The sequence below is a fragment of the Macrobrachium nipponense genome, chromosome 10 (genome assembly GCF_015104395.2).
Source record: "Macrobrachium nipponense isolate FS-2020 chromosome 10, ASM1510439v2, whole genome shotgun sequence".
Taxonomy (NCBI): Eukaryota; Metazoa; Arthropoda; class Malacostraca; order Decapoda; family Palaemonidae; genus Macrobrachium; species Macrobrachium nipponense.
Window position 1 is genome coordinate 109,626,679 of NC_087204.1, and position 10,840 is coordinate 109,637,518.

At 35.4% G+C, this 10,840-nt stretch overlaps 2 protein-coding genes across 3 annotated transcripts in view; one reads left to right on the forward strand and one right to left on the reverse strand.

The window, feature by feature from the left end:
- LOC135223918 (pro-resilin-like) overlaps positions 1-10,840 on the reverse strand; it is a 43,739-nt gene that overhangs the window by 14,282 nt on the left and 18,617 nt on the right. The gene's annotated exons all lie outside the window — the stretch shown is intronic.
- Positions 793-4,983, forward strand: LOC135223915 (cuticle protein 7-like). The gene is made up of 3 exons (XM_064262836.1): positions 793-830; positions 3,899-4,093; positions 4,579-4,983. Exons 1-3 carry the CDS (start codon positions 819-821, stop codon positions 4,900-4,902), a joined length of 531 nt encoding a protein of 176 aa, XP_064118906.1. The 5' UTR covers positions 793-818; the 3' UTR covers positions 4,903-4,983.

Genomic DNA, 10,840 nt, shown 5'->3' on the forward strand with positions numbered 1-10,840 from the left:
AATGCTTCCCGTCGGCATTTATCGCAGTCTAACAAAAATGAAATGAACGTTTAAAAATTACACTCGAATGAAATACAATTTCTGACACAAATATTTAAAATCTGTGGGAGTTCAGGCACTTGGAAACAAAAAGTTTCAGATGATAATGCTTCAACAACTGCAAAAAAACCACTTTCAAAGGAAATTTTAATGATCTTACGGGTATGAGAGAAGAATCGTATTAATATTTAATGTCACAATGATCAAGGTTTTATAAGGATGCAAACTCTCTCTCTTCTTCTCTCTCTCTCTCTCTCGTCTCTCTCTCATCTCTCTCATTCCTCTCTCTCTCTCTATCTATATATATATATAATATATATATATAATATTTATTATATTAAATATATTATATATATTATATATATATATATATATATATATATATATATATATATACTATATATATATATATATATAAATACATATATATATATATAGTATATATATATATATATATATATATATATATAATATATATGTAAACTACGACTGAAAGACATGTACTTCAATCCGCGTTGCAAAGCCCTCATTACGATTACCACAACAGTAACCCTCATCTTATGCAGAATGGGTAATGACCGTTTTTTTACCCCCTCGTGTGGCCACCATTACTTTCTGTAACGAAATAAAAAAAAATGCCACTTAAAAAGTCACGAAAGAGCAAAAGTAGGCTGGGTCAGTGGGCGTGGCGACTTCGGTCGACCATGGGAAGGGCAATATATATATATGGAGCTTTTCCTCGACTTACTAATCACATCCGAACATCAATCACTATCGACATGTCTTCGAAGGTAAGCCTCGACGAGAGGATTATTTGCTCTTGTTGGTGTTTGGTTTATTTCCGAGGTGGAGTCACTGCCTTTCCTCATATCTTTCGCGTGGCGTTATATGCGTTGCATATATATATATATATATATATATATATATATATATATATATATATATATATATATATAATATATATAATAAATATGTGTGTGTGTGTGTGCGTATGTATGTATAACTGAATCACGAAAGTTTGGAACGTGATAAGTGCATAAATAAAGGTATAAGCCACGAAGGAAATATAGACAACTCCCGTTGTTTATCTTTCCTTCGTGGCTTATACTTTTTATATATTATATACTATATAATATATATATATATATATATATATATATATATGTATGTATGTATGTATATGTATGTATGTATGTATGTATGCATGTATGTATGTATAATGTATATGCTATACTTACAACCGCTCAATTTGCAATCGTGTTAACATTAACAAACGTTAATACCAAAAGGGTTGAATTCAAAGCTACTTAAGGATCCTGAGTTACAAAGGAATATACATATGCCAGCCGAGTTAAAATCTTACCCTATGGCCACCTTGGTTGATTTCACCTTTCGCTGTCGCTTGAGGCCTCGTGTTTCAAAGTGAACATAACAGCTAGCATGTCTTACAATTTCTCTGCATTTATTTCATCGATAATAAATAACTATTTTCTCCGACTATTTCTCAAGTGCAAACAAACACCTTTATGCTTATATTACATTGAATTTCTAAATGCATCCTTATTTGTTCAATCAGCACTTATTCGTCAAGTATCTAATGTTACATTTGACTTTTCAAAATATGTACAAGCTAAATAGCTACTCACTCGTAAATAAACCAGTGTTACACTCTTTATCAAACCTGTAGCTGAAAACTTAGGTTATAAACCAAAGAAGGCTCCAAAGGGAAACCAGCTTGCAGAGGAGACAAGTTACAGGATTAGGTGATAAATAAATAAATAAATAAATATGATGGAGCAGAAAATAAAACCGATACACCTGAATTCATTAGACGTCAGCCGAGAGCAGAAATTAATTTAACCTAAAGAGTATTGACTAGAGGGATTTCCAATTACTCTGCGTTATCCTATCTTGTTATGACTGGCTTACTTCACACTTTTCCCTAACGAATGGCTGGTGTTCGTATATGGCTGTGAGCTTGAAATCAATGCTGTCTTTTTACGTTTACTTGGAGGTTTTCAGTTGCCAAACTACAGATAGCTTTAGTTGTCCGGGTATACACCTCTCTATATCTGCATCGAACTGTTATTCATTTATTCATTCAATCCCTCTTCCTTAGTAACAATGGCCCTGTCTAGTAATGCTTCCTCCACAGATTTAACATCCATTGCATATCAATCTCCATTACTCCCTTCTGACGGATCAGCTGTCATTGGTAGGATCTACTCCCCGCGAGAACGTCCTTCCCCTTCCGACTACCAGCCCCTCCCCCCTTTCTCTCTTTCTCTCTCTCGCTCTCTTTAAAACGTCCCAAACACATCGAAGTCAACCTCTGTAACATGTTCTAGGACGCACTCATACTTACTCTTCAGCGAATGTCATCCTTTCTAATCCCATTCACACTTAAAAAGTACAAGGTTACCGACAAAGACCCACATCTTCCTTCCGGTTGATGGATGCATCACCATTATATTGATAACTGACTTACTTTTTTATCTGTCTATCTATTAATTTATTTTTTCTTTTTAGTAAATGATCTCATCTTTTTGTTTTCCTGTTACCTTTTTTGGAAGCTTGAATTTCAAGTCAGTGGCTCCTGTGGGCTTGTTTCATATGAAAAGGGTTTATCTTCTGTACACAACAACAACAACAACAACAACAACAACAACAACAACAACAATAATAATAATAATAATAATAATAATAATAATAATAATAATAATAATAATAAAACCTTCTAAAAAGTATCGGTACTACCATTACTTTAAATGTTCCCCTTCTAGCAGGTATGGGAACCATCTATGTCTGTCTCTCCTCTCAGTGCCCCTTAAATCCCTTAATTTTCTCTTCTGGAGAATCATCAGCAATTTATAACCCTTTCCCGGACACTTGTAATGCTCAGTCCATTACAACTGTCTCCTGGAAACTAGGCGTAACAGGGGTATCATCTGTTGTTTAGAATCTTCTCCTGGCAATCAAGAGTAAAATCAGTGCCTTGCAGTGTTCTTAGTGGAAGAATAGGGTCCTTGAATTTTTATGGAAATCGACACTTTAGCCAAGATCTACTCTCATGAGATAAATTACTCAAATTTCGAAAAAAAAAGAAAAAAAAAAGCATAAGTTTACATAACACACGTCACACGTCACGTATCCATCTCATAAGTTTAGCAAAAATGAAAAAAAAATATATATTCATAAATAATCTTGAACAGACGATTCACGATTCATCCAAATTACGTCAAACAAGCCAGATCATTTAGGAAACTCTTCTGTAATTTACTCTGGAGAGCTTTCAATCTTGATTTCCACACATACCTGAGGGGAATTATGAACTTGAGAGTCAGTCAATTCAACCACTTTATTTTCCTGTGGGTCTTGAAGCTCTGGATGGAATCTTATCCCTACTTACTACAATGAGATGTGGACAAGAAACACGACTGACGGTTTACGTTTTACGACGCTCCTGATTGGCTGTTGATAAGCCAGTCACAGGGCTGGAAACTCTGTCTCTCTCGAGAGTTCACATAGGCAGGATGTGTGTTCCTCCTTTCCTTAGGGATACACCTTTCAAACGTATACCTCAGGAGAGGTGGAACAAACATCCTGCCCATGAGAACTCTCGAGAGAGATTGAGAGTTTCCAGCCCTGTCATCGGCTTATCAAAAGCCAATCGGGAGCGTCGTAAGGGACGGTCCTAGACATCAAATGCTGCACGGTTGATGTGAATCTACTATGCTATCCTGTGTGATCATTCCCACATGAGTTGCTTCTCTTTTATCCTTTGATACTCTCTCAATCCATCTAGAGAGAGAGAGAGAGAGAGAGAATGTGTTATTTCATGCACATTATTTTTCAACAGATCGCTCTTTTGTGCATGGCCGCCGCCGTGGCTTTGGCCCGCCCTGATAGGCCTGCTCAAAACGGGTATGGCTACTCAGCCCCCTCACGTCCTCTGTCCTACGCGCCTCCAGCTCCTGCCTACAAAGCCCCCGAGCCATCCTATTCTGCCCCAGCCCCATCCTACAAAGCGCCATCCTACGAAGAGAAACACGAGGTAAGACTTGAAAAGATCTCGCATCTGTTACCGTTTTCCCGATGTCATTATCTGTTGCATATTTCGTTGGATGTTTCATTTACGTTTCATCTTCCTTGATATATATTTTGCTTCATTATTGATCTATCCACTGACCCTGTGTTACATAGTTAGAATTTATAATTTAGGCCACAGGCCAAGCGCTGCGACCTATGAGGTCATTCAGCACTGAACAGAAAATCGACGGTAAAATGGTTTGAAAGTTGTAACAGGAGGAAAATCTCACAATTGTATTATGAAACAACTGTTAGGAGAGGGAGGTAAATAAGACGGAAGAAACAGAATATGAACGGAGGTAGAGTAAAAAGAATGAATAGAGGTTGCTGCTAGAGTCCTAAGGAACGCCGCACTGAACCGTAAGTAATGCCTACAGTGCACCGATTGAGGTGCACTGATGGCACTACCCATCCCCCCGCAGTAACTGACCCCTCTGGTTTCTCTCGCAGGAGGGTATGCCCTTCGATTTCTCCTTCGAGGTCCAAGATGAATACCAAGGTCTCAACTTCGCCCATGACTCCGACTCCGACGGGAAAGTCGTCAACGGAGAATACCACGTCCTCCTCCCCGACGGTCGCACTCAGATCGTCACTTACACCGCCGACCACTACAACGGGTACCAGGCCGACGTCAAGTACGAGGGCGAAGCCAAGTACCCCGAGACCAAGCCCTACAAGCCCGCCCCATCCTACGGCGCCCCTGCCCCATCCTATGGACCCCCAGCACCTACTTACCAGAAGCCCAAGTCCCTATACGGCGCCCCAAGCTACTGAGGTGTTGCCCCTTCTTCTGAAGACTTATTTATAATGAAACCTCTGAATTATAATATATAGAGTATACGACTTTGCACGAAATGATTGTTTTCGTTAATTTTCCTTATAAATCCTCAGTGTTTAAGACACCCCCAAGGCATACTATGTTATAACCTACATAGGATAATATATTATATACGCATTATATATATATTTATATATTTTATATATAGTATATATATATTATATATCTATATAGCATATTATTATACCATATATCATATCAATACATACATATACATATACTATATATATTATATTATATATTATATATATCATATAATATAAGTAAGATAATAGATATATATTGATATATATATTACTTCTAGGGCACAATTTTTCACGGATACAACATTCATTGAATATAATGGCTTTTTCACTGTTTACCAGCTTTTTTTAAATTGATTCATATTTTCTAATTATTTTCTTCACTTCATTGTTCAGGTTACTAATGGACACATAATGGGGTTCTTCCATTTACTCCAGTATTTTTACAAAAACGCGACAGCTGTTTCGTCAACCTATACGTATTGACGTTATCAAGCGTACTGATACAAATATGAGCCTCCATGCGTTTTGTGACGTCATGAGGACGGAAAGGTAGTACAATTGCCAGATACCTAGTTTTAAATATTTATAGGTTGACGAAACAGCTGCCGCGTTTTTGTAAAAATACTGGAGTAAATGGAAGAACCCCATTATGTGTCCATTAGTAACCTGAACAATGAAGTGAAGAAAATAATTAGAAAATATGAATCAATTTCAAAAAAGCTGGTAAACAGTGAAAAAGCCATTCTATTCAATGAATATATATATAATATATATATCTATATATATATATATATATATATATATAATTAATATATATAAAGAGAGAGAGAGAGAGAGAGAGAGGAAAGCATACCTTAAAAGCCATTAAAATCAGAATTAAAAGATTTTAAGATTCATCCCTACCGAGTTTGATTTTGACTAAAAAAAAAAAAAAAAAAAAAAAAAAAAAAAAAAAAAAAAAAAAAAAAAGAAAGGCAGAAAAACCGGAATCAGACAGACACTCGGTCTTGGACCTAGTTGACTATCTCCCTTTGGCTATTCGTCATCTCAAGAAGTCCATTTAAACCACTTCCACGTGTAGCCAGCCCTAGATTTAAAGGGTCGAGCCAAAATCCGGAGCCCGGAACCGCAGCCTTGTCGTTCGAGAGCCGCGGAACCAACTGGGGAACACATAGAGACCAAGCCACAATTTGCTATGTAAATGAATCACTTAAAAGAGAGAATGCAGAGTCTGCGGAGAAGAGAAAAACAAAATGCTCTCACAAACGAATCACTTAGAAGATAGAATAGGACATACTCTGCAGAGGATAATTCAAATTCAAATTCTAAAGCTTTAATTCGGATACAAATGGCCATAGACAAACATGCACAAACAAAAAAACTTCAGACTCTAAAAGGGTGAAATTGAAAATAAGCATGAAAAATGATTATGAAAGATAGGTGAAAATCCTGATATGAATGAGATGCTGATTACGAAACTAAGTGATTCTTCGTACTAAAAGGACATATACTACATATGTAGCATATCAGATTACAGCATCATCACAAGGAAATACTATATTCTTACGGAAGGAGCGCACCAAATGCACTAAGCATACATAAGGTTTTTCCCAGTTTTTGAAAATAGTGTTTGAAAGTAATGGAGTGACGGAGAAAAACCGATTACTCTCGCAAACACGTTATAAACACGTCGACAACTTATCGAGCACAGGTAAAATATAAGTCAACGATTTATTGATAGACGTAAACAGTGCTTGACGCAGCCTGATTAAATATTGGATCCGCCCTAGCCTACAGCTTCAGGATTTATCTATCCTGCTGCGCCCCTAGCCCAGTTACAAAACCAAGGGAACCTCAAGGCTCAATGGTACGGTATTTATACCCCTCTTATATATATGTTGAATTCACAGCAATTTGCTTGACTTACGGCCCATGAGTTAATGGAGATATATCTGGTGTTGTGATTGGGCACTTATCTGCCTGCCACCCTGAGTTGGTCTCCAGACGTAGAGATCTATTAAGTTGAGGAGATCAAGGGCTTTATATTTTAAAGACCACCTTGGGATACATTAACAGTGTATATGTCAGGCTATTCTTTCTTCATGCCTACCTCCTCCTTTCTGGACGCCCCTCCCCTTTTTTGTGTTTGAGTGTGTTGCATTCTGTCGTTAGTTGGGCGAGTGTATTTGAGTTTGTGTTTAATCAAGGATATTTGGTTTTTATATTGTGTACTTCGAGGTTCAGGCGTTATTTCTGTATGGGTATTTATGCATTAAATGTTTATTTCCACCCCCTGAATTGGTTTTACACGCGTTGTTTAGGGTATGGTGGTACGATTCCACTCATTGTGAATTTAGTATTCTGTTTAGTGAATACTGGTTTGAGTAATTTTACAAGTGTGTGGTGTGATGGTGAAACAGGCCATCAGTGTACATACTCATATAAATGCAAACTATATATATATATATATATATATATATATATATATATATATATATATATATATATATATATATATAATATCCAATCTCATCGGAGCTAAATGAGGAAATTGAGCCAAGTCACCAGGTTAAGGATGGAATGACAAGGAGCGCACGTGACTGTAATGATGCAGTCACTCCGTTTTCTGAAATGTCAAAAAGAATAGTATTTCTATTTTAGAAACAGGGAAGAGAAATTTGAGATTCTTAATCTTCCCGGATATGCTTGTGATTCGATATTCAAGGGCAATTAGGAACGGCCAGTTTTTTTTTTTTTTTTTTTTTTTTTTTTTCGTGAAATAATTTATAAGATTTTTCTTTTGGTTTCTTGCCTTTTTATCATTTTCTCACAGATGCTCAGTTTTGCTGGTCACAATTATCTCTTTGTAATAGTTATTTCACATTGTTCTTATATTACATTTCCTGACAGCACTAGTATATATATATATACATATATAATATTAACACTCACACATACTAAGAAGGAAGAGATCAGTCAAAATGATAAAATCAAGCAACGTCAAATAAAGTATACGTATATACTATGTAAAAAACGGGGATAGCTAAATTAGCGTGTACGTGTTTTTAATATTCGAAGATGATAATAATACCGCTCTGTTTCGACAAATCACAGTCATTTAGTAAACATCTTAAAATGACATATTTAAGCAAAGCAAGTCAAATGATGATTGATCGAGTCGGCCGTATGAACTTTACAATAAACAGAAAGCAAGTAATTAAGTAATATTATGTCTCCTCAATACTTTAAGATCGCCAATTCAAATCCTGGACCTTTTATTGGAGCTGAAAGCATTGCAATTGAGAGAATTTCAGCCTTTGGGGAAAATACGGCTCAGAGAAGAGATCACATTCCATTAGGCTACTTAGCGTTTCGTAGGTTTTGTTACAGTAGTTGCATTCTGTGAGGGTTTCAGCCAAAGTGACAATTTTTTTTATATTCTTAAATCCCGAGTATCAGATGTTAACGTAATTTTTCAGTTTTTAGTCAACCTTGTGATTTTGTTAACATTTAGTATTAAGACATTTAGTATTTAAGTATTTATTTTTTTTAAGGAAATTTGTATTGTATATTACGAAAGTTAAGTTTTAGTGTGGTGATTTTGCGCCTCCTCCCCGCTCGTTAAAATTTTTGAATTGCCCTTTTAACTCTTATCTTTTTGTTTACGTTTGGGTACGTGACTGGAGCCCTCGGTGAAGGAGGTGAGAAGAGACAGAGCGAGTGTTTGGGCAGACAGTTCGGGCTATCTACAGAGGCTGTCCCTTTTTGCTCTGCAGCTGCCGCTCTTAATATATTTCATCGACGCTTTTGGGAGTACTTTGAGGCCGCCCTTCGCAGGTACACATCTGGCCACCTGCGGTGTTGTGTACGCTGTACTTTAGTGCTGTCCTTCGCAGGTACGCTTCTGGCCACCTGCGGTGTTGCGTCCTGCTTGTATTGCAGGTGATTTGTGCCACCTGCGGACTTATCTCACTGCACCTCAGTGGAAGAGTTTTCCTGAGGTGTTAGAAGCATTTGCTTTTCTAGGACGCCTTGGTTATTGCAGCTGTGGGGGCCTTGATGCACGTCAGAAGTCAAGTAGGGAGACAGATCCCAGTAAGCGTTCCTTTTTGTATGGTCGTGCAGGCCCTCTTGACTCCTCCTTCCTGGTGCTTCTGTACTCCCCTGTCAGCAGAGTTCTGAAATTATTTGGATCACGGCCTACTGTAAGGCAAGACCTTTATTATTAGTCCTGGATCACGGGCTCCCCTTCTGAGTGTTGAGGAGATATTTTTTTGTTGTTATTATTATTTATATATATAGTTCTCTTATAATGAACTGTTGAGACAGTTGGGATTTGCCCTTTTGTTTGTTTGGTTATAATTATTCTTATGGTGTTAACAGCCTCGTGGCTTTTATATTGTTTATATAATACTAAGTTTAGATTATAAACATAGGTAGGAGATTAAGTGTTTTCTCACTATTACTCTTCGCCTTCCTTCCTATCCTATTTTAGTTATAGGTATTGGTTAATTTATTCATTTTGATCTGGCCAGTTATATTTTATATTTTGATGTATTTGCATTCATGTGTTTTCTCTCTATTATCTCTGTTTAGGGCTTAGTTTTTTGTTTTTTTAGAAGTTAGGAATCCCAAGGGATTATTTAAGGACTAGAGTTTGTCCTTGTCAGTCACAAGGTTGACTTTGATTATTTTTCTTTGTTAATAAATATTGTTGAGTTTTCTGAGTGTTTTCGTCTCCATTGACAATCTTTTGCTGGATACTCTGTAACAACAACTGAGTATACATCCTTTAGTGCAGACAAACCTGCACCACGGCCCAACAAGGGTCGTAACACCGATTATACAAAACTGAGTCGCTACACAGTCCATAACATATCAAAGCTTCAGTTGTGTGTTGTCACACGTTCAAACCCAATGTCCTCAGATGGACGAACTGGTTTGAAGCTCCACATTATATCAAAATCTCTGATGCCCATTTTCTCGAATGGGGGAAAAATGGCTTACGTCGTCAGTTCGTCAACTTTCTTTATTATTATTATTATTCTTAATTATTATTATTATTATTATTATTATTATTATTATTATTATTATTATTTATTATTATTATTTATTATTATTATGATTATTTATTATTATTATTATTATTATTAATTATTTATTATTATTATTAGATTATTAATTATTTATTTATTATTTATTTATTATTTTATTTATTTTTATTTATTGGTTTTATTTATTTATTTTATTTTATTATTTCGATTTTATTTTATTTATTTATTATTTATTTATTTTATTTTATTTTATTTTTTATTTATTTATTATTTTATTTATTTATTTATTTTATTATTTTTATTATTTATTATTTATTATTTATTATTTATTATTTATTATTTATTGATTTATTATTTATTTATTTATTTATTATTTATTTATTTATTATTTCAAGATTATACATTTACAATTCTTACAATTTGTAATATTGTACCTACATCATAATATATTTACATAAATATAATTAGTAAAGAAAGTATATTCACTACATTACAACCTTTACTGTTTATCTAAACGTATTTTTAATTTACAAACATATTGAATCGTGAATACCTTTTGAACAGAAATTATGAATCTTCTTTTATTTACATTGAAAGTATTGACCAACTGGGGAAGGTTGTTTTTCTCTTTGTAACTTGTTCAAGTAGCGTTAGCAGCGTGTTACGTGAAAGAAAGTCACACGGACAAAACAGACGTCAGTAGGCAGTAAATGACAGAAGGGGAATAAACTGGTTAACAGTACAGATGTCGTGTCCACGGCCATGCAGCCATTTCTTTCAGTTGGTCATTTAGT